This window comes from Lonchura striata, chromosome 3 (assembly GCF_046129695.1).
Source record: "Lonchura striata isolate bLonStr1 chromosome 3, bLonStr1.mat, whole genome shotgun sequence".
NCBI lineage: Eukaryota > Metazoa > Chordata > Aves > Passeriformes > Estrildidae > Lonchura > Lonchura striata.
The window spans coordinates 22,812,890-22,839,139 of NC_134605.1; the positions used below are offsets into that span (position 1 = coordinate 22,812,890).

The window sequence follows — 26,250 nt, forward strand, 5'->3', positions numbered from 1 at the left end:
GTGTCACAGTCACAGGTCAGGCTACCATGAGAGCTCAATAAAAAAACCAAAGGAGGTAGAGTAATTTAAATCCCCTCAAGGTAGTCCTTCTCATTCTGTGTCAATGTTTTTCATAGGCTTAGGAGTCTGATTCAGCAGCCTATGCAAGAAGTATGATCAGTGTGACACACCATGCTTGCCCCACTCTTTCTCTGTGGGACATTTCAAAAGAGGATTTATCTAATCCCTTCCTACAACAAAACAGTAAGAATATTTTCCTCCAACCCTTTATACACCACCCACAATGCCCTGCATTAGAACTTTACCTGAGGTTGTAAGATGCCTCTGCTCAAAAAGGGGCATTGCTGGGGCAAGTGAAAGGCAGCCATCACCTTCCTGCTCACCTGAAACACATACACACACACACAGAGCAAGGTCCGCCCCCTCAGCCCTTCAGTGAAACAACACTTCATCCCCACTCTCCTGAATCTGTCAGCTGGTTACTTCAGCTGCACCACAAAGTCTGGCAACTAAGCCCTTTCCCTGGCCTTTCAAGCCTCTCAGCATGGGCCAGCACTGCCTAGAGAGGATCTTCTGGAAACCAAGGACTTATATTGGAGAATCCAACCACAGAGCTGATAAGCTCTGCAAGCCACAGAGAGACAAAATACCCCTCTCCCCATGTTTCTCTTCTTTCTAGATATCACATAGAAAAAAACTGATCTTCTCTAATGCCACCCTTTCCTGTTGTCATAACACCTTTTATAGATGTGTGATGCTCTCCTCTACCACCAAACCCAAAATGTTTTCCTTACAGGTTTTGTTCCACACAGCCCCCTTGGGTAGGTACCCCCAAAACCTCCCTGTCTCCTCACCCAAACCCCACATCTCCACATCAGGGGAAGCAAGACACTGGACCCATCATCTCTGTCATGTGTCCACAGAGATGCACAAATGCAAGCCAAGAGCCACGTCCCCAGGGCTCATTGCCTATTTCTTAGGTATGAAGTTTCCCCATGATTCTTAAAGCACATGACCATAACTCTCCTCACCCCCACACCCCTTTCCAGTGCTGTATCACACGTATCTGTCCACACTTCTGCCCAGTCCTTGAGGATCACAAAGCAAAAGTCCCTGTCTCATGCAAGACTGGTGCTGCTATCACCAAGCCACAGCTTTGTGGCTGGGCTTCGAGGTATGTGGTCATCAGCAGGAAACAAAGTCTGCATCAGAGCTGTGACGATTCAGGGGGTTTTAGGGTGTTTTCTTTTCTTCCCCACAAGCCAATAAGAGCAGTCACAGAAGCACTTCTCTGGCAGGAAGCAGGACAGTTACTCCTCTGGCTGTTGGGCTCCTCTTCTGGGTGGTGGAGATGGCAGTGAACTTCTCCTGCAGCTTCACTGCATTTTTCTGTTTGGCACTCTGGAGCTTCACTGGGACTTCAGGTGGTAAGAATGGAAAATAATTGCTGTTTGCCTTGTGTTGTAGTTTCTGTGAGTGCTGCTACGTAATGCTCTGGTAAATAGCCTTTTTCCAACTGCTGCCCAGGCTGGCTCAGCACTGCAGGGTTCAGGCTGCAGCTGAAAACCCAACTGCTCAAAAGACTTTCTCCTTGTGTAGTGAACCATGCTATCCAGGGATATCATTTAGGGGTTTTAAAGTCAATTTATGGTTTTAACTCATCCGTCAGTGTTTAAACTCTGTGTGACCTTGATTATTAAATCTAAAAGCTGCGGGTAACAATCTGACTGCTAAGTACAGATGGACACTTGAGTGCAGATTAGCTGACTTTTAATGAAGCATTAACCTGTTTCATTTATTTTTTTTGCTGAGCAAGGGAACTCTCTTGATTGCAGCTGGTCTTAAATCTTTAGAATAGGAGCTGCAGACATGAGTGTTTTTCTCTGAAGGTTTTGGTTCAGTACTACTGAATATATTTCAGTATTACTTTGGTTCACATATATGGAAAGAACTCAGGGATGGTGTTTGTTTAGCCAGTAGCTTTTTGTTTCTGCTGTGGTTTCCTTTGGGGGCTGCAGAGGCATGCAGGAACTCTGCCACTTCTTAAATGTAAAGATAAAGCCCTAGCCTTGCTGGGGGAGGAAGCTTTTAAAGGAGGGAGAAATGGGGAGGAGGTTTTCAAAGTATCTGGTGTGGGGAAAAAAAATCAACCTGTTGCAATCAGCTAATTTCTTTCACTGCAGCCTGGAAGGGAGCACACACAGGATTGCTCTCTCATACTGCAGGAACAAGGTCCCCAAAGCAATCCTCAAGGAAGGAAGCCCAAGAAGGAGCCTCTTAATACAACATTCAGCTCATATCTGCAAAAAAAGCCCTTGTTTGCTTAATAACAGATGGCTTCTTGTTAATTTTGAGCAAGAAAAGCATCTAACCCTACTATTGCCCAACAGATGGAGCAGGAAGAGGGCTGGCTTTTCCATTTCTCTCTTTCCATCTCCCTCCATCTTTCATCTCTCTCCTGGATTTCCAAGTCCAGGATCAAGGATGGGCTCTGAACATGAATACTCTGGTCCTAAGCATCTTTCACTAGAGCAGCAAGAGTTGTCTGCTCAGATAATGAGATCACACACTTGTGGCCTTTGAATATTTTAGGTGCCTGGCCAAGTTATGTTGTGCCCCTGCTCCCACACAGGCCTGGATGTTTCAGGAATGCTGGTATTCCTAGAGCCTTGCAGTGCTATTTGACCCTCTGAGCCAAGTCTGCCTTGTGTCTGGAATGGAGCCATTGCCTTACACAAATTCCAATTTTTAGGTAATGGCACTCAAGCCAAGCCAGGGATGAAAAGGCTGCAGTGAGAAAACCAGAACTACAGGTACCTCACACCAGAGAGTCTCTGAGGTTTGGAAAAAGTACTGCAAACTATTCCAAACAGTAAAAGTGACTTCAGACCCGTGTGTTTGCCATGCAGTGACCACCTTAAATGGGAATGAAAGCACACAAAGAAAACCAAATCCTAGCCTTAAGGAATCCGAGTCCCCAGAGGAAAACAGTGGCATAAAAATCTCCCACAATGGCTCAGTAGATTTTATACCCACTTTGCTCTGGTATGAATAATTTTCAAAACCAAGTTGCAACAAGTGAATGAGGTAAAATGCCCAGTTGCCCTTAGTGAAAGCTGGGGGAAAAATTGGGGGAAAATATAACCTATAACTTATGCCCTGCTTACAACACATGGTATATTGAGTCTACCTGTCTACAACCCCTGTCCAGCCTGCTCACCTCTCCAGGTGATACATTTCAGAGGTCTGGCCATGTGTGATACTGCTGGATCTCCCAGGCACTGGAGTCAGAAACAAGGGCTCTCGGACTCTGACTCTTGGTTTGAATAATAGTTTTCTTCCCATCCACACAGTGTTCTTTCCGCCAGTCTCATTCACCCCATGCCTATAAAAGACATCACCATGACTCAAGAAGTGTTGAGGGTTCTCAAAAGCCACAAAAAGACTTTGTATTAAGATTGAAAGAGGCTGTGGTTACCACCCCCCTCTACAAAGAACAGTATCTGATGTCAACACCCCCACCACTGCAAATCCTGACTTTCCAACAGGTATGAGAACAGATATTCAAGCAAGGTGTAGGGGAGCAGCAAGAAGAGCCCAAGGCAGCAGCCTGCTCTCAGCCTGGCAGAATGTCCCAGTTGCTAGCTGAGCTCAGGAAAAAACTGGTCCCTATAGCTGTTGGGTTGCTTGATGGCACAGGAAAAACATGGCATTTCTGAGGAGGACAGCTGGCCTTGTGAGCAAACCAAGGCCCTGCTCTGCCTTGAGCTTCATTTCTGCCTGCAAACAGGTCCTGCCTGGCTCCCCTCAATCACCTGTGGATGCCAGTGCCTTAAATGCTTGTGAAAAGTTTTACCCACGAGATGAGCACAGAGTAAGATGTGCTTGCCTGAGAAACACCTTCAGCCCAAGGCTGAAGGTCACAAGCTTCTGTGACTCTCAAATCCTACCCTTGCTGCAGTGAGAAGACACCATCCCATAGAGAACAGTCTTGGGACCTATAAGTGGATTCTGGGCTGTTGGGTGAAGAAACACCACAACCCTTGCCCAGCACTGGCTGCACACCCATAGTGCCAACACAGATCAGAGGCATGGCACAGGAAAGCTCATCACCTCCAGGCATGGCACAGGAAAGCTCATCACCTCCACACCAGACACAAAGCCACCTGCAGAACATCTGCTCCTCTCCAGCACATGGCCTGGGTCTCTCAGCTCCCACCTGCAAGAAAATATGGGGGTCATTAAGGTAGTTGGGGTATCAGCCAGGAAGAGAGATGGAGTTGGACATCCTTGGGTTGAGGAGGGGCATGGAATTGAGTCCTTTGCAGGTCAAGGTGTAAAACCCTGAGTACTGTTACAAGTGGGTGCAACAATTAACACCTGTGAGAAGGATGTGGCAGTATAAGTAGCATGTGCATAAGCAACATGTGAGATAAATTTTTGTCACCTTCTGTGCTGATGATGGCACGTAATGCTAGTTGTTTTTTTTTGTTTTTGTTTTTTTTTTTTTTAAATAGATATTGGACCATCAAGCTGCCCCTGCAAACTGGCTTAAGTACACAGCCTATGCTCTGTGCAGCTGGCTGTGGGTGAGAGATCTATTTGTGAAAAAAAAGCTAGAGGTGATAAAAAGCTTGACTTTCACAGCAGATTTAGTACAACCTCTGTGTGTACATCTGTGTGCACAAGCACACACAGGCTCACTGCCTGCACGCACACAGGGTCACCTCCTGCACTGGCAGCCTTTGGCATTAGCAGTGGGTGGAGGGCACCTTCTGCAGGATTGGGGGTTTTTTCCTCTTCTTGGATTTCAGAAGTGGGAAAATTTAGAGGAATGGAAGTGTAAAAGGGGGTGAAATAATGACATAAACCGTAAGCTCTGAGCTTCTTTTAAATGATTGAAAAATAAGTGGTGCATGGGGGAAGAGTGACACAAGCAAATAAAAATATACAGTAAATTGTCCTATGAACTGCTCTAACATGAAAGGTCATGGATTAACTCCCCACACTTCCCAATTTCCATTTCCTACACACCTTGCTTCTCCACTCCATGACCTTGGTAATCTTAGAATTGTTTGGGTTGGTAGGGACCTTAAAGACCATCTACTTCCAATCCCCCTGCCACAGACCAGGTGGCTCACCTTCTACACCTTCCACTAGACCAGGTTGCTCAAAGCCCCACCCAGCCTGGACTTGAAAACCTCTAGGGATTAAACGTGTACCAGTGTCTTATCACCCTTTCAGTGAAGAATTTCTTCTGAACACCTGAATCCTTCTAACATAAAAATCTCAAGATGCCATCAAAGGTTTAAGGGTGGTGTGTGGGATAAAAACCTGTATCTGTAAGATAAGATATGCAAATTAAGAGCAGCAGGACTCCTGAGCTAGTGTTTGTTATGTTATCAAAACTATACTGCACTCTGAGCAACATGACCTATCTTTAAAAGCAGTTTCCAAGTTGGTCCTTTTATAAACCAGGAGTTGCACCAGAGACATTTAAATAATATTTGTGATACTATGGCTTCTTCTAAGTAACTTTGAGCTCTGCTTTCACTCCGGGCAGCATCTCTTTATGTCACTTCATTTCCTAGGACTGTTTCACCATTTCAGACACATAAACAAAAACTACTTTGTAACGGATGGGAGCAGAAACCTTCTGAAGTACAAATGCATTTGGACAAGTAAAAGAGTTTAGCATTGGTTCAGAGGGCTGAAATTCGCACCCTTTCATCGCCCCTGATGTGTTTTACCCTGATGTTTTGTGTTGTTTCAGGTACATATGTAACACCACCCCACTCAACCATAAGACCTGGCTTTCCTGTCCCAGTGAACACCAACAACCCCACAGTCCGCAAGGCTGCTCGCTTTGGGGTCTACAGATACAACAACAGCTCCAATGACCTCTTTCTGTTTAAGGAATCACAGATAAAGAAAGCCATGGTACAGGTAAGAGCAGCAAACTCCTGATGGTTCTCCAAATCTTCTTCTAACTGACCCTCCTATGGCATATCCAAGACACAACATCCCTGATCTTCCTCGGGGCTGCTAAAACTGTCCCCTACAGCACTGCTACACAGGAGGGCTCTGTGTAGGTGACACACAGTTCTCAAGTGTAGCACTTGATTCCTAGCCAGTTTTGGCATCTTTTCCCCCTGCCCTCACTCTAAGGGAGGAAACTGCTTTCTCTAGATAGTCAGAGGGCTGAAGTACATGCTTCACGTGGAAATCAAACGCACCGTGTGTGAGAAGAGGGATCACTCCAGCCTGGACAGCTGTCACTTCCAGAGGGAAAAAAACCTGCAACAGGTATGTGTTCAAATTATTTGGGGTGTGCAAGAACTGCAGGGAATTCTTGGTCATCTCTAGCTGTACAATCCCTTTTAGACCAGCTCTGCCATGTCTTCATATGAGTACCAGCCTCTCCTCTGCAGAGCCAGCTGGGGTGAGGCCAGGTTATTGCCTTTCATGCATCCAGGGCCAGCTCCTGTCTGCAAGGAGTTGAACCAGACACATCCACCTATCCCATATTCCTGAGTGACTGAGATCACTGTGCAGAAATTGAGTAGGTGCTAAATAGATTTTCTGGGTGGGAAACACTTTACCCAGGCTTTCCCACTAGACAGGATTACTTAGCAAACAGTACTTTTCCTAGGATAAAGTGGGCAGACAAAAGGATGCTGTTTTCTCCTGCCCCATCAAGCCTGCAATGCTGAGATCACCAGCAGACACCTGAACTTTCTCACCTATTTCCCTTTTATTCACAGATGTTGAGATGCTATTTTGAGGTCTGGATAACACCTTGGACACATGAAGTGCATATCCCTGTTGCCCACTGTCACCAAGACCTTTCCCCATGAGAGCCTGACTTACAAAGGATCCCCCACCCTGAGTTTTTCCTTGCCTGGACTGCTGAGTTCAATACTGAAGTGGGGAACAGCTGTACAGAACTGCACAGAGCTTTTCTTTCAAAGCACATGGTTGTTTTTTCCCTGAGAAAAAAAAACACTCAAAAGACAAGGCCTGCCTTGACTGAATGTCTTGCTATGCAGTTGTGTATCTGTTTTTCCAAAACTAAACTGCACATGGACATTTGTCATTCATTCACCATCCATCCTCTGGCTGAATTTCCAAGCATTCCCAGGAAGCTCTGTTGCACTTGTTTTGTGACGAACTTTCACAAACCCATGATGGAAACAAATGTAAACCACAGCACGTATGAATACAACACCTAGGAAGGCTTTACAACAGTGGGGTGGTTTGCCTGGGTATACACACACACATGCAGGTTTTAAGATTTTCCAGTGCCAGGGAAATGATCAGACACATCTGTCAGGAAGGCAGGAGAGAGAGCTGTTCTTTTTTTAAGATAGAAGTATGGAAAAGGATGTCTTGAAACTCAGACATCCCAAAAATTACACAGTCCAACAAGTGCTTCCACTTTAATCAAAAGCTAAGCTACACTGTGAAAGGGCATCACTGCAAATGCCAAGGCTAATAAATTTAATCATAATGCCAAATAATAATCCTGAGGTTAAATAGCATAGTTCCATTCAGGTTAATATACAGCATTTAATCTCTGGCAGACCACAGCTTATATTCAGATTCAGCACAATGATGGTCTTCTCCAGGTTGGCATCCACCATTCCTTCAAGTCTTCACTCTTCATCCATGGGTTAATTATTGCTTACAGTGGACTAAGGTCCCTATTAGGAAGGATTTGAGTAGCTGCTCCCTTAAAACAGCCATAAAGTCTGAGCCCATGATCAGTCATACACAGACCAGCACTTCTAAATGGGCAGGGCCATGATCTAAGCCACAAAAGCAGGGTTTTTTTTTCATAAATATTCTTTTTTTCTGAAAGTTTTTGCTTTCTGCAGCAATATTGTGACTCCCATTAGCACTAACACTCCCTCTTTCAGCCCTTTTAACAACTATTAAGTCAAGAAAGGTCAGTAAGCGGCTCTAAGCCAAGGTCTGTGGATGTTAAGACAGATGGTATTACTAGTACAACTGAGTATTTGCTCCAAGTAATCCCAAAGTTGGGCAAATCTCAAGTTCTGTTTCAGAAACATCACTTGTGATGAACAGGTGGCTCAGCAGAGCTCAAATTCAGCATCCAGTGCTGGAGAGGCAGCTGCGCTGCATCTTATCTTTGGGAACACCAGTGTCTTAGCTGGGAACAGAAAAAAAAAAAAAAAAAAAAAAGCAGCAGTGCTCTAAATAAAGCTCCAGAAGGGCCACAAGAGGATGTAATGTGATGCTACATTCAGCCATCACCAACAGCCTGGTGCCAAAGACAAGGAGAAAGAAAGGCAACGATGGTGGCTGGTGCTGTCCACAAAGCAGGAAAGCCAAGCCACAGCTACGTTTGTAGGAGAGCAAGAGAAGCCAGGCAAAGCTGCTCTTTGCATTCAGAGGGGTTAGGAATGGTCTCAAGCCCTCTTCTCCTTCAGTTGCACACTTCACACAATGCCAAGGGCTTCCAACCAGGCTGTCAGCTTTAGACAGTCTGGGCCAAAACAAGCTGGGCAGATCCATGTTCCTTCCTTCAGCCAGCAGGACAGCCTGGTGTTCAGGAACAGATGTCATTTGCCTCTCACATGCCACCAAGGGGGCGAGCAGGCAGCATGCTGTCACTTCAGGTCTGTGCAGAGATGCATGCATGCAGTGAGCATGTCATACAACAGTGTCCCCCGTGCAACTCTCCAAGCCCCTGACACACAGTGCTTCATCTCAGTCACCTCACCATGCCAATTCTCCATTTGTCAGAGCAACAAAAGTTAAAGCCAGGTGAACTTGGCACCATGAAGGCTGACAAACCCAACAGGCCTTTGCTGTTCTCCCAAGGAAAATCCAGCCTGACTGTTCAGACCTCTCTATCTAAACAGACAAGCTCCTGCTGAGAAAGACAGATCATCCTTATGTTCAAAGCTGCATCCAAGTGTTCACTGTGACATGTAATTCCAATGTGCTTTACAATAAGAAAGCCATACAGGAATTGTAGTACCTGTCATCCCCTCAGCTATGGTAACAGAGCTTTCATCAGCACCAATGAAAAAAGCAGAGCTAAAGGCAAGTGAGCTCTTTGTATCACTCCAGAGCACTTCAGTCAGGAAGGATTTGGGTAATTAAAGAGAAGGACACTGACCTAAAGAACTGCAGCTAAATACCACTTCAACACAATGACATGCAGCAGTCAGAAAGCCAGTGTCTCTGCCCTCTGCATCTTGGCTACAACTTACACCAAGGTTAACAGTTCACCAATTCACTCTGAGGAGTTCATACCCTTGCAGACTTTGCTGGGTCTCTGACATCTATTTCAGGTTACAATGGCAATTCAATAATATTTTTAGTAAATATTTAGGGCATCAGGTGAGAAGGAGAACTTGTTTCTGCCAGGTCTGTATGCTGAAGAAAAAAAAGGAACAATCCCAGCAGTGACATTAAGAGCTGTGGACAACCACAACCTGAGTTTTACCAGAGCTTCAAAGTGGCCAGTGATCCTCAAATGCAGATCTGAGTTTGCTCAAAAACTCTGCTCTGCAAATATTTCCTCTTATACTCCCACTTTTTAAATTCCACAGGAAACAAACTGCCTGCCAGCAAAATATAAAGCATTGCTGACTGAGAGACTTCCCACTTTGCATTCTCTTGACATCAGCAGCTCTACATGAAGGACCTGGGAGCTCTGCCTGTACCAGATGCACCCAGTTTCACAACCTGACTGACTTTGAGAGTCCACTGAGAGCTGGGGGAGTCACAGCTCCATGGAACAAACACAAGGTTTAGCTGGCAGCAGACAGATAAGGAGACAGGACAGCTGCTGACTATGAGGAAAAAGCCTTCCACATACAGCTAACTACAATAACTTACTGCTAAATTTTTCAGTCCCTGCCTCAAAAAAATTAGCACATTAGCAAATATCAGCTGCCTCCTGTGCTCATTCTTTTGCAGCACAGTTTGTAAGCAGGCTAGATGAGAAGGCCCAAGTGTGAGCATCATCAGATCCCTGTTGTGATCACAGAGCAGACAGACCCAGAAGCTTAAGAGGTCATTATCTCACTTGCAAAGTTTTTACTGGCACAAAGCAGACACCAATTTCAAGGAATCAGATTTATGCTAAGGCTTTGCAATCACTTTCATCAGCTGTTCACACTGAGAAATCAACCTTTTCATAAAAGTGTCAGGGGCAAAACAGTTACGTTCCAGCAGCTCTAGTACAGAAGTTTGCTCCAGACAAGAAACAGGGCAATTAACTGTGGAGTAACATTTAAAATACTTTCAGCAAAATCTTGATACTTTGTGCCCTGCAGAAACATCTATTCCACCAACAAGGCAAAACAAAGCACATTTTTTAAATGCACAGCTGTGGTGTACTCCAGCTCAGTTTCTTTCCTCGGATAGTTTTATTGCAGGGCTTTACATCAAATCAAAAGTTTCTGCAGGCCTTTAAGGAGACACGGCAACATTCTCTCATATACCATAGTCTATCCCAAAAGAAACTTGGTAAGACACAGGAAGCAGCCTCAGGCTTCTCTGGGAGTTACGTGAAGAGGACTTCCTCCTTTTTTAGGGAACCACAGCCCCTTTCTTCTGCCACCAGAAGACAATTATGCTCTGACAAGACTTCTGGATACCTCTGTAAATGCTCTTGCATCCAAGTAAGACTTCTCACACAAGAAAAGAGGCAGCCTCAGAGCTGCAGAGGTGTCACATTCCTGCACTCATATCATCAAAAGAGAAGACTGGCTGGCTTTTTCCAAGCCTGACGCGTTCCAGGTTTCTCCTTGCTCAAGGCAGGTGTGTCACCACCCATCTGAAATCAACACGCCACTGACTCAGCCTCTGTGGAAGTGGAATGAGCCTGTAAAACCAGTCCTCACAGGAGCATCAAGAGGACTTTATGCCAGTTTGTTTATTCCACAGTCATTTTAGTGCTGCTGCTTTACTCTTGCATTTGAAAGCCAATCAAAGATTAGAAATTTTTTTAGAAAAAGAGTTTCTAGAAAAATACTGTTCCTAAGCACCCCTCATGGTGAATAATGAGACCTGTGTGTCAATCAACCTGTTTCATCTGTGTTTTTCTACAGACCCCCTCACTTCTGCATACCATGGATGGATTATCAGGATCCAGCACAGCAGCAGGAATGGGAGCCAGCTAAAATGAAGTGTTATGGTTCTTATGAGAAATGGAACACCTGGCCTAGTTAAGCAGTCTGTCACCATGCAAAGTTTGTTGCTTAGCATTGTGCCATCCACTACAGTTGGGACTTTACAGTCTTCAGAGATCTAATCTCTCAGACTGAATAAAGCCTGTCTGTCCAGCCTGTACAAATAGAAGGAGCTTGTGGGGTACAAGTCCAGTCAGTCTGCAGTACCCTTAAAAAATAAACTAAGAACTGTACTCTGTCCAAAGGTTACTTGGTGAAATACTTTGGCACATAAATCACTAGTGAAAACTGTGTACCAAGAAACAAGCTGTGCTTGCTCCAAGGGTGCCAAAGTATCAGCTAAAAAGAATCATCACAGCATATTTGCTTTTTCAACCCCAACTTGAGATTCCATCAAGTTTAACTTTTATATCCCACCAGAAGAGGACAAACAGCTGCAAGGGCTGGCAGAGCAGTGTTAACTAGCTGGTGCTGAAGCAGCCTGCCCTGGACTAGGTTTTACCAAAAAGAGAAGCCCCTGGCCTGTACAGGAACAAGTCAGCCTGACCAGCAGCCAGGAGCTACTTGCCACAGGACTGCTGCAGCCTGGCAGTAACACAGAAGAAGGTGACAGAGGCACTGACAGGGAAGAGTAATTTTCATTTGCATAGCCTTCCATTAATAGAAGAGGAGAAAGCCATTGAAATCAGGTGACATTTTTAGCATCACCTTCCCCTTTTCTGGTGTTTTTCCTTATATATTTATAGCAAATCTCTTTCCTTTCCAAAGGTGAAGAAATGCAGCAATAATGTAAGTTTAGGTTGGATTGTCACCCAGTGGCAGAAAAGGAGAGAGCAGCAAAAACTTCAATTCCAAAGTATTAATGCACTAAATCACACAGCTGCTGAAACAACCCCTTTAGTTCTTCAAGATGCAAAACCTCTTATTTAAAATCATAGTATACTTTAGGTTGGAAGGGACCTCAAAGATCATCAGGGATACTTCCCGTGACTGGGTTGCTCAGAGCTCCCTCCAGCCTGGCCTTGAACATTTCCAAGTGTGGGGCATCCACAACTTCTCTGAATAACAGGTTCCAATCTCTCTTCTCTGTGATCCTGCCAGGCACAGAGGTGAGACTGACAGGCTGCAGTTCCCCAGGTCTTCCTTTCTTCCCTTTTTTAAAATAGGGGTTATTTCCCCCTTTTCTACTTGGTGGAAGCTTAACTGGACTTCCACAACTCCTCAAATACAATGGATAGTGACTTCATCCATCAGTTCTCTCAGGACCTATAGATGCATTTTAACAGGTCCTGTCACCTTCACATTCCTCAGATGATCTAAAATGTGATCTCCTACAGTGGGTGATTCTTCAGTCTCCCAGTCCCTGCCTTTCCTTTCTGCAACCTGGGCAGTGTGGCTGGAGCACTTCCTGGTGGAGAAGGGGGCAAAAAACTCATTGAACACCTCAGTCTTTGCCATGTCTCAGGCAATCAGGTCTTCCCTTTCCTTCCAGAAAGGGTCCTCATTTTTTCTAGTGCTCCTTTTTATCACCCACATACCTGCAACAGCTTTTCTTGTTGTCCTTGATGTCCCTGGCCACATTTAATTCTCTCAGAGCTTTATCTTCTCTTACCCTCCTTTATCTTTACCTTAACCTTTATCTCCTCTCCTCCCTGGCTGCTTGGACAACCTCTCTGTATTCCTGCCGGGCTACAGCCCCTGCTTCCAACTTCCATAGGCCTCCTTTTAGTGTCTGAGTTTGCCTAGGAGCTCCCTGTTCATCCACACAAAGCCTCCTGGCATTTTTGCCCAGCTTCCTCTCTATTGGGATGCATCACTCCTGAGGCCTGGAGGAGGTGATGCCTGAGTATCAAGCAGCTTTTTTGGGCCCTTCTTCCTTCCAGGCTTTATCCCACGGTATTCTACCAAGCAGATCCCTGAAGGTGCCAGTCTGCCCTCCTGAAGTCCAGGGCAGCAAGTTTGCTCTACACCCTCCTCTCTGCCACAAGGAAGTTGAACTCCACCACCTCATGAGCTACTAATGCATTCCAAAAACTGCCACCAAAACTCTTCTCAACCACCAACAGTAGATTTCACAGGGACCATTTGAGTCCACATCTTCAGACACCAATCTTCCCCAAAATCTTTGCCAGTTCTTCATAAAAAGCATGCTGAACAGGATTCCTGCAGCTAGCCCTCTTTTTCTTGGTCACACAGATAATGAACAGGAGACTTTCAGGACCTGGTAAAACATGGAAGAAATACTACAAACAACCCTTTTCAGACCTATTGGAACTAGTCCTTAATAACACAGAAAATGCAACTTTCATTCATCATCTGACCTCAATGCTATAAAGAAACACAGGAGTCCACAGGTAACGATCCAATTTGATTCTGCATGTTGATTAACAGTTAATTGCAATGTCTGATGTTATTTACACAGGCTGGGACTGAAGAAACCACATGGCATAACTAGATTCCTAGGCATGTCCTGGATGTTGCTGCCTCTACCACAGCACCATGGTATAACATTGGAACATGCACTGCAATCACTCCTGGACAGGAGGCACTAAAACAAACACATGCAAGCCACCCTCTTCCACCCAAATCACACACAGTTAAATTCCATCCATCACAGCTCCTTCCAGAGTAAGAGGACATACAGTTGCACTGAAGGCAACATGATGGTGTCTGTTCAAGATGATTCCAAACAAGGCTGGGCACAGGAAAAAATCAATGGTTTTCCTTGGAGGAACAAAGAACAAAGATGCCTCACCATAGTCCTCAGATATGAACAGTAATACAGGCCAACTCCAGAGCATGAGCAGTCAGCCAAGACAGAGGACAGTTACAGCAAACTGCATCTCTTACTATGGAGACAGTGCTTCTGCACCTTAACAGACTGTGTCACTTTTTGTCACTTGGCCACACACTGCCTCAAGCACATGCTTCTTTTGCACCTCTGGAGTAGTACAGGACAGTGGGACTTCATTGTGGGTGTGCAGTTAAACATGCTGGAGATCAAGTCTGCCAATGTAGGGAGAGCGGAAGGATCCCAGGTAAAGGTGTCCGTTGTGCTCGTGTGCCTCGCTGACATAAGCCACTGTCACTCCGTTGGGATCATGGAAGCTTCTTTTGTAGGATCCTGTCTCACTGAGTTCAACAACAAGGCTATATTTGGGTACAAACTTTGTCACAGTTTCCTGACTCAGCAACTGGAAGAAAAGAAAAAAAAAGAAAATCAAGAAAAGGTTTCGCTCTCCACAATCTGATCTCAGACATTTATACAGGCAAAGACCACTCCACGCTCCTCAGAAGCAGCAGCTAAGAACACAAAGACACATTTTGAGTAAACACTCTTACACAAGGTTAACACATTCATATCTGTAAAGCCAACTTGAGAAGAAACAAAAGGATCAGCAGAAGCTCACTCTACTCCAGAGGCAGGCTGAAAGGCTGTCCACGTAAGAGACAGCAGCTTGCTCTGGTGCAGCTGATGCCAAGCTCCCCACAGCATCACTCAGCTCCTGCATTGCACTAGGAGAGACAGGGACAGCACAGAGCTTGTTCAGCTGGAACGGAATCACAAGCACTGCTTGCTGTCTTTTATTTTTTTGAGGACAGAAGTATTTTCAAGTCTTTGCATTGTTTAAAAAGCACCATGTTGTTTCTTTAGCCCTTAAAAAAAACACATTATCCTTGCTCATCCTAAAGCGGGGTGACACAAAAACAGGCATAAGTGAACCAGAACAAAATGTCACCTAACACCATCCACAGCGTACACACTGTCTCCTAGGGTGCCTAGGGCAGTCATGGGAACAGCTCACACTTCCCAAATGCTCTTCAGACACCTGGCAATAAGCAGTTTAGGCACTTCAGGTGAAGTCTTCACATATCCAAATGTAGATCCTGTCTTGCTGCATGGTTAGAGATAGTCTTTTTCTTTCCTAAGATCAAGATGGAAGGCAACTTAAGAGATGTGTACCTGCTACTCAAAGAAGCAAATGTTAAATTTTACTTCCTATTAACATAAAAGGGATGTTCTACTAGGGGAAAGCAACAACAGTTTTAAAAACAGCACCTATTTTTTTTTTAAATCTTCCTGTGAAGAGGAAGAAACACGACAAACAAATATTTATCACTTCCATTCCTGTACTAAAGGTGGTATTTTAAAAAAAAGGTGTTTTTTTTTTTTTTTACCTTAAATATCATCCTTTTAATCCATGTTTTTTCAGATAGGAAGTCCAACAAAGAAAATCCAGGATTGGGTCGCACAGCTACCATAGCTACCCAATATCCTCCAGAGCTGCTTAACCTGATATTGTCTGGAAGACCAGGCATATTCTCAACAAACATATCTGCTCCACCTTTCATCAGCCCAGACACATAATACCTGAAAAGTATAGATAATAGATTAAAACATCTAAACTCAATCAGTTTAAATAGCAAATGAGAGTCACAGTATTTTAAAAAATATTTTTTCCCATTATTTTGATAGAGGAAAATACAGCACTGCAACACATTTCTCCCCAGGAAAAAAGTCAGCTTACTCCACTGTGCTTAAAGAGCCCATAATGGAAAGATTATGCAACCTAGATGTTTAAAGTGAAATAAAAAAATTAAGTCTTGAGGAAGGTCACCATCTTTGTAATTTTTAACTAGGCATTACTGAAGTGCAGGGTTTCTTTTGTCATTCCATTCATTTATTTAAACAATTCCTACACAGATTAGTAATAATTCCAAAGTCATACTCGCCTTCTGATTCTAGCCATGGTTGTCTCCTGCACCAGGACAAAGTCTTCTGCAGGAGAGAGCTGCACACCATTGGGAAACCTCAGCCCCACCATTAAGACTTTCACTTCTTTTGTCACTGTGTCATATTCAAGGAGGCTGAAAAGAAACCATTTTTGAGTGAAGATGAATATTTATGCATCTGTGTTTCATTCTTCAGGCATTCCAGCACCACATTTAAATTAAGAAGGCAGAATAGCCAGGAAGAATTTGTTTATGAACACAAGAGAAATAGCAAGGCCCTTCAGAGTGGCAGCATTCATGAAGGATTTGGGCTGATCACTAATGCTAACACCTTCACTTTTAAAACAAACATTCCATGTCAGTACTCTTGAAGGAAAAAGGGGAATCTCATTTATTCTGCTGCAGGTCTCATTAGCAACAGCAACACCAATTCCCTCACTCTCCCCTGTACAGTGCAGTGTTTGCAAAGATGGGCTAATAAAGAGAAAAAATGTGAAGATTGAGAAAGTGGTGAATTCCATTCCTACAACTGAGCTTACAGCAAATTAAAGGCTTTGGGAAGGAGATACTTGCCGCCCATCATCTGTGCCTTCCATAACCAGGAACAAGTAGTCTTGTCTTTGCCATTTACTGCTGGAGTCAGTGAAGTAGATCTTCTTCCCATCCCTGGTCACTGTAAGATCATTTACAAATGACAACTTCTGGCCTTCTATGGGTGTTTTGGTTGACACAAGTGTCTTCGTTTCACCTTGATAAAAAAGGAAGAAAGAGATAAAAGACACATAATGTAGCCATATCAAAATGCATCTCTCTTCACTTAGTGTAGGTTTGGGTTACAGGCAAGTGAAAAGCTTTTCACTACCACAGTGAGATCAAGGCAGAAACACAAGTACAGCAAATATGACAAAAGGTTTTATGTATCAATCTTTTTCCTTTCCTTTTATGAAAACCAAAACAGCTACAACAGAGCTCTAGTCATGGATCCTGAGATACTAATTTTAACAACAAAAACCATGTCATGCCAGAAGGTAAGTCACTGGTAGCTCTCATCCAGACAGCCAGACACAGAGACAAAGTGATTGCTACAGGAAAATAAATATCAAATTCTTGCATGACTCATTTCATCCAGACAGCTTCACTTTATAAAAAAAGACAGGCATTGTTTTGCCTGCAGCATCTGGCAAAACTGCAAATGAAGCCCAGATTTGTCAGTGGAAGAAAACTTTGGAGCAGAGAAGACATACCTGTATCAGGATCAACTTCATAAAGTCCATAATAAGCATCTGCCACAAACAGGGTGTTATTTGGCCCCACTCGCATGCCAAGTGGTCTTCCACACGTTGGCTCATCTTCACGGCCTCCTTCGGAAACAATTTTAAAATGGTTTTCCAAACAGAAATAAATACAAGGCATTGAGGGTACCTCCACAGGTGTGTTGGGTCTGGCTGAGATGAAGAGTGTTTTGGCTCGCAGTGTTTTGGCTACTGCTGAGCAGGGCTGGAACAGCATCAATGCTCTCTCCAACATTCCCCTCTCCAGCAGGCTAGGGAGATCCTGGGAGGGGACACAGCCAGGACAGCTAGCCCAAAGTGACCAAGGGGACATTCACTGCCACATGGTGTCAGCTGAGATATGAAAGCTAAGAAAAAGGAGGAGGAAGGGGAAGCATTTATTATTTACATTTGCCTTCCAAAACAAACTCTACACGTGCTGCAGCCCTGCTTCCTGAGAAGCAGTCAGACATCACTGGCTGATTGGAAAATAGAGAATAAAATATTAGAGGTTTGTTGTTTTTTCCTTTGCTTGCACGTGTGAACTTTACTTCCAACTGTGGCTTATAAAACCTATATGGCATATATATGGCACACACATTCATTTTAAAAATGATTCCTACTTTACTAGGTGGGAGTGAAGCAGATATCCCCATGCCATGTTTTCACATAGATAATCATAGAATCTGTCAGGCTAGTAACTAACAGCTGCCCAAGTTGGGGTAAAAACAGAAAATTGGATTTAACAAAATGCTTTTTCTCTGAAAGATTCAGTTTTACTGCAGGTTGCAGGGGATGTGCTCCATTTTTTTAATTAAAAAAAATTAATTTAAAAAAGCCTTTCTTTCTCTGGAAAAGTCTAACTTTTTCATGAGCAACTAGTCTCTCAATACAAAGACACTGAAGACTTCTACATAAGGAGAAAGGGGAATTCTGCAAACCTGAAGAATTTAGATAAATTCAAGGAGACATTTGAGCCCTGAAGAGCTAAGAACTTCAGAACATCAGTAGTCTGAAAACCTTAGCAAGAGAAATTTTTGGAGACAGCAGACGGCTACAACCTTTCCAGTTCCCAATTCAAGGAGCACAGAAGTCCAGGCCCCCATTACCACTTTGGCTCCAAAGAACCAGGGCAGCACATCCTTCCCACCTCTCCCAAGCTGCTCAAGTCCAATGGAAATGAGCAGGAGAAAGGTGATTCTTCACACCTGCCCCCACCCACAATCATGCCTAAATCCAGCTTCTCATCAGCTGTCCTACCAAGGCTGTTCTACTTATCAGGCAGCCAAGAGAGTGCTGCCAAGTCAGCCCAGAGTCTGATCATGTGAGCATCCACATAAAATTACATAGAATAAATGATGAACATATCAATGAAAGCTAATAGGGACAGCAACGGTGCCTGACCTTAATTTCCAACTGGCAATCAGCACAGGGCAGGACCTCAAGTGAGCTTCTGTAGCATTAACACAAACAAAACTCCCATCAGTCCCAACAAACACCAGCCAGGCTTCTCAGACTGCCCAGGCACTGCTGAGATGGACATTAAACTCTACACAGAGATGGTCTGTAATAAAAAAGGTGCTACCAGTTTTTCTCACTCAGTTCCAGAAACCCCATTAAATAAAGCAAATAATTCGTTCAGAAAGAGGTGTAGAATTCCACAAAAAATAACTGCAATTTAGCAGTGAGAAAACAAAAATTACCAATGCAGGATCTCTGTTAAAGCAAGTGCAGCTACAACTCCCACTGTGCTTACAAATAGGTACAACAAAATGCAAGGCAAAATTCCATAGATGGGGAAGGTGGTATTTATTTTCAAAAATCTCTAAGTAAGTTGCTATCCTTCTGTCCTGGGTAACCCAAAAAGTGTGTACTGTATTCCATATCTTCCCTACACCAACCTGCCCAAGATGACCACTGTCCCTTTAGAACCCAGGAGATGGAAGAACTGGGGTGTTTTAGCCCAGGCTTATGGAGGCAGGTGACCTGGGCCCCCTTTAAGAGAGAAGGAACAGGCACTCAAGCGCTCCTCTGTTCTCCCTAGGGCTTAGGAGCAGAGGCTGAAACGTTTTTTGGCCAGGCTGCCAAGAAAGTTCTCTGGGGCAGGTTCTCTTAATCAAGGCACTGCAAAGCAGCCTGGCAGGTTTGTTTCTCTCCAGGCTTTGGAGGATTCTGTAACATCTTTCTGGCTGCTGTTACCCAGGGCAGCTCTATTTCTGGGCCAGGGAGGATGTTTCTTCACATCTTTTTTTGCTGCTGCCACACAGGACAGCTCCACAGCACCATCCCCTCTCTCTCCAGGAGTCCCAGCTGCCACTGTCAGGAGAGTTCCTCTCAGGTGGTGTGGAGCAGATGGACTGGCAGCATTTGACTGGTTCTGGAGATGATTCTTCTGTTTTGTCCTGCTTCCCTGATGGCTGTTGTTTGGGGGATGAGAGGGTTCTGTGATCATGGAGGCTTGGCTGCTGTGTTGATTTTTCTTTGTCAACAAGATTCAGCACATTTGTATCTAGTGGTTGTTACTGTTACCTTGGTTGTTGCTGTTTTATTTTTTAGTGAACTGCTATTGTTTCACTTACATCTTCTCACATTCATCTCTCCTTACTGGTGAAAAAGGAAGGGTTATATACAAGGAGGGAATTCATTCTGGAGTGTCATGTCCATATAATTGTTTTAAACCAAGACACTTTCCCACTCACAAATTAGTTCGAGTTAATTCACTCACACTTGCTTAGAAGTCCTCAGTTTTTATGAGGTGGCCCTTCAGCTTTCACAAATATTAGACCAGGTTGCTGCCCATTTTTTTCTTAAGATAGATGTTTTTTCTGGATGGACTAAGAGGAAAAGGAATATTATTTTGTGATGCACTTCACTCTTGTCTTCCAATGTTAAGATGCAGGATTTTCCACCAGCACATCATCCATGGTGAAGGCCTGGTAGTCCTGACACAAACCCTCCTTGCATTCTTAAATTTTACTACTGGAAACTGTGTGCTCTGCTATCAAGACCACCCATTTCCATTCTTTTGGCTCTCTGTTCTATTCTTCCTTCCAATGTTCCAATATTTTAATTCATACTTCACTGATACAAATACATTAATATTTCTGCTACAAATTTCTGCAGAGCAAAATGTACACCTGCAATCCAGACTGAACACAGTTTAACCAACGCATGGCCTTGACCCAGACATTTTCAAACACACTGTGCTCAGGAGCTGTCACTCACCACAAGGACCGTGGCCAATTCTGGCTATTGTTTGTATTTCCCCATCTTCAATTTTGATAATCTTCCCATCAGCTGTCCCAGTAAACAGAACATCTGCAAAAACAACTTGCGTGATTAGGTTGATCACAAAACAATACTGGTAAGCATCCTTCTACTAGCATGAAGTAGGGAATACGGAAACTTCAACATTTATTCACAGAAAACTTATTCCCAGTCATAGGTCAGCTGTCCCTTGCAGGAAGTTTTCTATAAAGAGTTTTCAACCAGACTGATAAAACCAAGCAACATAAAAAATCAATAGCTTCAGGTAATCCCTTTAGCACATTGTTAACAGATGTAGGCAAAAAAGTGTAATCTGAAGAAAGAATTTACAGTAGCTCTTACTGGGCAATGTAATTTCTTACAAATATTTTACTAATAAATTAGAAGATAAAGTAGAAGGAAAAAAAATATATGGCAAATACTGAGCACCTCTTGCACTGAAAGATCTTTCAGTAAGGGTTAAGAGTAGTTCTTAGCCTTGCCCCTCTTTCAGGAGGCATAAGAAACAACCCCTGCACAATGCTGGGTTCCCACTATGTCCCACTATGAGGATGTCATGGCATTAGAAGGACTGGGAACTCATTAAGAGATTGCTCAGAGGTGGCATAGGTTTGTGACTTGGGAAGAACCCATCTGCCATGAGAGGAAAGTGCAGGATAGCACCTGTGTTGGCCAGATTTCTTGCAAGAAGAATCCAAGCTTTTAGAGTTATTAATATGGAATATGAGGGAGTTATAAATATGGGATATGATATTGTGCAACAGCATTAAAATGTAAATAAGCTCTTTATCAATTTGAGATTTGTTTTGTGTCATAAAAGCAAAGATCAACACCACAAAATTCAGCTCACTCAGCAGCAATGAGCTTTAAAAGAGCAGGTAGTAGCTTCTAAATATTAATTCCCAGTTAAGAGCTAGCCAAGTGAAAAATGGGACCACTTCCTCCATATGTAAGTAGCCCCTGACTCCATTGCTGATGCTCTCAGTCCTGGAAGACAGGGATTTTTAATGTGACAACAAGATTTATTTCAAGCTCATGAAAGAGGAGAAAAACAGCATAAAGAACCTGGGTTTTTCAGTGTAACACAATTCCTTTTAGAAAGCCTGAACACCAAAATAACTCCCAGAGTTTGTTATCTAAGAGGTCTACTGCTGAACAAACTCTTACCAATTGAACAACGTTTAAAGAACCTTCTTTAAAAGCTGGTTTTGTCAGTGCTTACCCCCAATATTGACAATGGACTCTGGTCCAACCAGCTGGTTTTCCCACAGCCGTTCTGCTTTTCTTAACTTGGTGTTGGGCTCTAAAACACCCGTCATGAGGGGAGGCTCCTTCAAACTACAAAACAGGAGGACCACGTGATCCTTTGCACAAAATGCAAACATTCTTGAGCAACACATTTGATCATTTTTCCCCTAGTTTGCCAACTCCTGCACACCTGACTTATGCTTTACATAAAGCATAATTCAAAAAGTGTTGCAGTAGCTTCAGCACCCAGCCTTTAGTGAAAATGCAGTTCTTGTCTCACAGAAGGCAAGAGTGCACATGTGTAATTACAAGCTGCACTGACAACTTGGGTAGCAGAAAATAATTTTCTAGATTAATGATTAAAGAAAGTAATTCAGCTCCTTCCATGATCAGCAGGGACACATAACGGCACAAGATGGCTCAGAAACAGACTGGGTGTGGATAATATTGCAATCACTCCCCTATTTCTCAATCCAGATAGAACCACTGTGCACTGCTAACTCTTATTTGCTGAAACACAACAGAGCACACAGGGGAAGTTATGCTTCCAGAAGATTTGCTTCAAAACAAAACAACCTTTTACCTTATGGGCTGAGGGTCTATAGGACAATCCAGGAGAACAGTCACTCCAAGCAGTGGCACTGCCACAGACACAGCCAAAGTCAGGAAGGTAACACGGAACACCTTGCTGCTATAAGTACTGCCAAAATCAAAGAAGAAATAGGATTAACATAGTTTTCAGATACAACAGTTCTTAAAATATCTGTAGCAGCTTCTTTTCTTCAGAAAAGGAAACAGTAATGACAGTAAAAGGGTTTTGAAATCATGGGGATTAAGGGTTAAAAGGAAAAATAAGCTTAGTAGGCCCTGGAAAAATAAACACCCTAAGCACATGGAGAACTCATACTTGCTAGAACTGCACTGTGTAGCTAGTACATCATAATTGATATAATTGTTAGATGTGATGATTGTTTAGTCATTAAATATAATTATTGTTTAATCATAAGAATAATCATGAGAAACTGTGGTCAGTGACCTAAAAAAGATCACGAGAAACTCATGTCAATGTATACAAATAGAACAACATAAGTTTAATAATTAATATGTGAGTTATGTAACAATGGAATATAAAATACGTTCAGCTCGAAAGCCATGTCGGAGTCAGATTTGGGTCTGGACCCCTGATTCCCAGAGCTCTCAATAAAAGCACCTGCATATAATCATATCCCGTGATTATGTGTTTCTGAACGCTGACAGTAACACTTTTGCACAACCACCATCCTCACCTTCAATGTCCATTTTGAACACATTAGAATAAGAGTAAGGTCTCAGGATACTGGCATAAAAGGCTGAACATTTTTATGTAAAGGTTTCATTCATGTTACAAGTTACAGCTGACTAAAATAAAAACAAATAAAAAAAAAGCTAAAACAAACCACCTGAGAAACAGTTTTTTTTTTTTCTTTTTTAGTTGGGGTTTGGTTTGGATTCTTTTAACTTGATCTTTAGTTTTGGCAATGCTTTCTATCCAGCATGAGTTTAAATAAAAACTTCCACTAAAACAACAAACACAGAGGAAGCAAAATGAATGGCTGCTTAACTTACTGAGCATTGGTTTGAAACTCAAACCCCAGAGCATAAAATACATTATTTTCTCTTTACCTATTAAAGCACACAATAAAATAAGTAAAAATTTCTTCCATGGAAGAAAACCATCTTTTGGTCTCTACAAGTTTTAGAGGAACCAATCAGTCATTTACAGAGAAAAGCAGAGAGCCAAGCCCAACAAATCCTAGCCTGCAACTGGAAAAGCCGCATGTTTAATTTTAGCAGTTCTGAACCATTGATTGGCCCAGCCATACAGTCTCCTTACAGAATCAATTAAATAAAGACAAACAGTGCCTGGTGGTTCTGCACTAAGCCCTGGACCACTTCCACTGTTCTGTCCTTCATTAGTCAATCATCCAGACAGTTGGAAATATGGACCACTGCCAGAGCACAAATATCCCAACTGGGCAGAAACATACATGTACTTGTGGTACTGATATCAGCAGCAAGGTAACCTTTGGGATTATCAGCGAGAACAGCAAGGACAGAACAAGGCATCAGGATTTAGGCAAGATTTAAGCGCTTCCTGCTTGAACAGTAGATGTCTTGAGGAAGCAAAAACCTCCCAGTCCGTGTCCCCTTGGATCTGGAATCGACAGCACAGTGTATGGATAAAAGGCAATCCCAAAGTTTTCAAAAAGACTTCAGCCTTTGGCCTTGTCTGTCCACTGTTCTTCAAGAGATGAAAGCTCAACAATATAAAAGTACTGTCAACAGACACCTGAGAACCTCTGGGATAGCTGAGAACAACTCACAAAAGGAACTGGGAATGAACAGGAGCAGAATGGGAACTCATCTGCCAAAGCCAACCTAATTAAAGCTCTTAAAAGCATGACTTAAGTAAGGGCCACATTTCTGACCCTCAAGCAAACTTGCAAGGAACTGACAATAAAGGAAAAAGGCAGGAAGAATAAGACAACAAGCAAACTCACACTTTAAGCCTGCAAACTGCAAGACCTAGTTTAGACACTGCTGAAACCACAAGAATTTAAATAACACCCAAAAGCTTTACAAAACAAAGATAAACTAAAAAGTCACCTACTCAGAATACTTCTCAATTGACAAAATATTGAATAGTGACAACTGTCAGTCGCTGGAGAGAATCACTGAGGCAAAGGTTCACCAATAGCAAAACAGAAAACCTTAGTCAATTGTGTCTCTGTGATTATTCCTACATGGCCTGCAGCCACAAATCTCAATAAAGCAACTTACCAGGACTCCAGCTATAATTACATCAATTTAGTTGTTACTACGAACTAAAAAGCCAAGCCATTAAACCAGCTCTTGAAGACAACAGGAAGCTGGCAAGATGCTACTATGGATCACACCAGCCAGGAGGCCAGGCTGCCTCACCCACCCCCTTGGCAGAAGAGCTGCTAGGCTGGAGAGAAAAACATCTGTCCTCAGGAGTTTCTGCCATGGCTACCAGCCAGAAAAAGGTCAGGTTCAGGAATTTCCTTCACTGTTTTCATACAGAGCAGCCCCTGTGAATACTGAGGGTCAGTGATAGAGCCCTAAAAATTCAACTGATTTGAGCACCAAGAGAGGCTGAAGGCAGGAGAGACAGTCTCTCAAGCTCAGAGATGCTGATGCTCTCCTCCAAAAACAGGGATGTGTGCAAGCCATCAGCCTTTCATTCTGATGACCCCAAAAGGCAAAGATAAGAATCTGCAAAGTACTCAAATCAGAAGAGCTATAATAGATGCCAAACAAAAGTATTACAAGTCATCAGCCACCTTATGCAATGAAAGGCAAAGCAAACGCTACCACTTCCTTATCACAGCTACTGCCTTTAGTCACAGTGAAGTGATTATTTTGTAAAATTCCTAAACAGAAAATTGTAAATAGAATCTTTTTTTTAAACTTAGCCACAAACTGATTGTTTATTAGGTCAGACATGTGTAGATCAGTCGAAAAACTGCAGGTTACTCTTTAAACTATTACCAAGACATAAACAGACGGACCACAATTACACAGGACTTAATCACACCCACAATAAACCTGTACAAGCCACATCGGGGTAGGTGCTATTTCCTGCCTGGCAAAAGATAAACAGGAGAGTAGAAAGGAGAAGAGAGGACTGATTTTTGTTGTTGCGAACAGCCGCTTCTGCAGGCTGGCACACCAGGTGAGCGGGCGCCGTCCTGCCCCGGGAGGAGCGGCAGCACGGGGGTGCCGCCGGGCCCACGCCCCCATGCCCAGCCCCGGGGCAGCCCGCAGCCCTTCCAGCCCCGGGGCAGCCCGCAGCCCTTCCAGCCCCTGCCGGCACTCCGAGCCCGGCCCGCCGCTGCCCGGGCCCGGCCGCGGCCCTGCAGCCCCGCCGGGCACCCACCTGCCCTGCTTGGCCTCCTGCGCCGGGCTGTCCTCCGTGATCACCTGCGGGCGGAGCGGCCGCCGCTGCCGCAGCCCCTCCGCCTCATTCATCCCGATCCCGACCGATCCCGATCCCGATCCCGATCCCACGGCCGCCGCCGCAGCCGCGCACCCGAACCGCGCCCCGCCTCTCCACCCGCGGGCCACGCCCACCACCCGCACCGCGCAGTCAGCCCGAGCCACGGCCACGAACCCGAGCCACGCCCACGAACCCGAATCAGACTCAGTAACCCCGAGCCACGCCCACGAACCCGAATCACGCCCACTAACACGACCCACGCCCACGAACCCGAATCAGACTCAGTAACCCCGAGCCACGCCCACGAACCCGAATCACGCCCACTAACACGACCCACGCCCACGAACCCGAATCAGACTCAGTAACCCCGAGCCACGCCCAGCCCAGGGCACGCCCCCCGAGGTCGCTCTCATGGCGACCTGCAGCCCCTGGGGTGGCCGGAAAGCTCTACAGAAACCCATTGAGCGTGACACGTACCCCTCACGTGCCAGAAATTATTTCCTTCCATAGGAAAGCTTTGGGATTTTTGTCGTTTGGATACACTGCCATGCACAGTGTG

General features: G+C 44.1%; 2 protein-coding genes across 3 annotated transcripts; one reads left to right on the forward strand and one right to left on the reverse strand.

Annotated features, from left to right (window-relative positions):
* Positions 1–1,288: 1,288 nt before the first annotated feature.
* CST7 (cystatin F) lies at positions 1,289–7,017 on the forward strand. The gene is made up of 4 exons (XM_021540261.3): positions 1,289–1,427; positions 5,774–5,946; positions 6,190–6,306; positions 6,765–7,017. Exons 1-4 carry the CDS (start codon positions 1,352–1,354, stop codon positions 6,855–6,857), a joined length of 459 nt encoding a protein of 152 aa, XP_021395936.2. The 5' UTR covers positions 1,289–1,351; the 3' UTR covers positions 6,858–7,017.
* Positions 7,018–13,526: 6,509 nt separating this feature from the next.
* APMAP (adipocyte plasma membrane associated protein) lies at positions 13,527–25,942 on the reverse strand. Of its 2 annotated transcripts, none has more exons than XM_077781956.1 (9): positions 25,632–25,942; positions 22,275–22,391; positions 21,666–21,781; positions 20,402–20,506; positions 17,150–17,266; positions 16,479–16,653; positions 15,906–16,040; positions 15,351–15,543; positions 13,527–14,365 (listed from the first exon to the last, which is right to left on the reverse strand). In XM_077781956.1, exons 1-9 carry the CDS (start codon positions 25,721–25,723, stop codon positions 14,156–14,158), a joined length of 1,260 nt encoding a protein of 419 aa, XP_077638082.1. In that variant the 5' UTR covers positions 25,724–25,942; the 3' UTR covers positions 13,527–14,155. The 2 variants fall into 2 exon arrangements, with proteins under 2 accessions (XP_077638082.1, XP_021395937.1); XM_021540262.3 differs by having other exon boundaries at positions 20,402–20,494; positions 25,632–25,927.
* Positions 25,943–26,250: the final 308 nt, after the last annotated feature.

Bases quoted from the DNA above. Each gene is read 5' to 3' on its own strand.
- CST7 (XM_021540261.3), top strand. From the start codon at position 1,352: ATGGCAGTGAACTTCTCCTGCAGCTTCACTGCATTTTTCTGTTTGGCA. The intron at 5,947-6,189 runs GTAAGAGCAGCA...TGCTTTCTCTAG, and splicing joins TAAAGAAAGCCATGGTACAG to ATAGTCAGAGGGCTGAAGTA. The intron at 6,307-6,764 runs GTATGTGTTCAA...TTTTATTCACAG, and splicing joins GGGAAAAAAACCTGCAACAG to ATGTTGAGATGCTATTTTGA.
- APMAP (XM_077781956.1), bottom strand. From the start codon at position 25,723: ATGAATGAGGCGGAGGGGCTGCGGCAGCGGCGGCCGCTCCGCCCGCAG. The intron at 21,782-22,274 runs GTAAAAGGTTGT...CCTGTTTTGTAG, and splicing joins ATAGACCCTCAGCCCATAAG to TTTGAAGGAGCCTCCCCTCA. The intron at 16,654-17,149 runs GTATGTCTTCTC...TTTTTTATCAAG, and splicing joins TGAAGTTGATCCTGATACAG to GTGAAACGAAGACACTTGTG.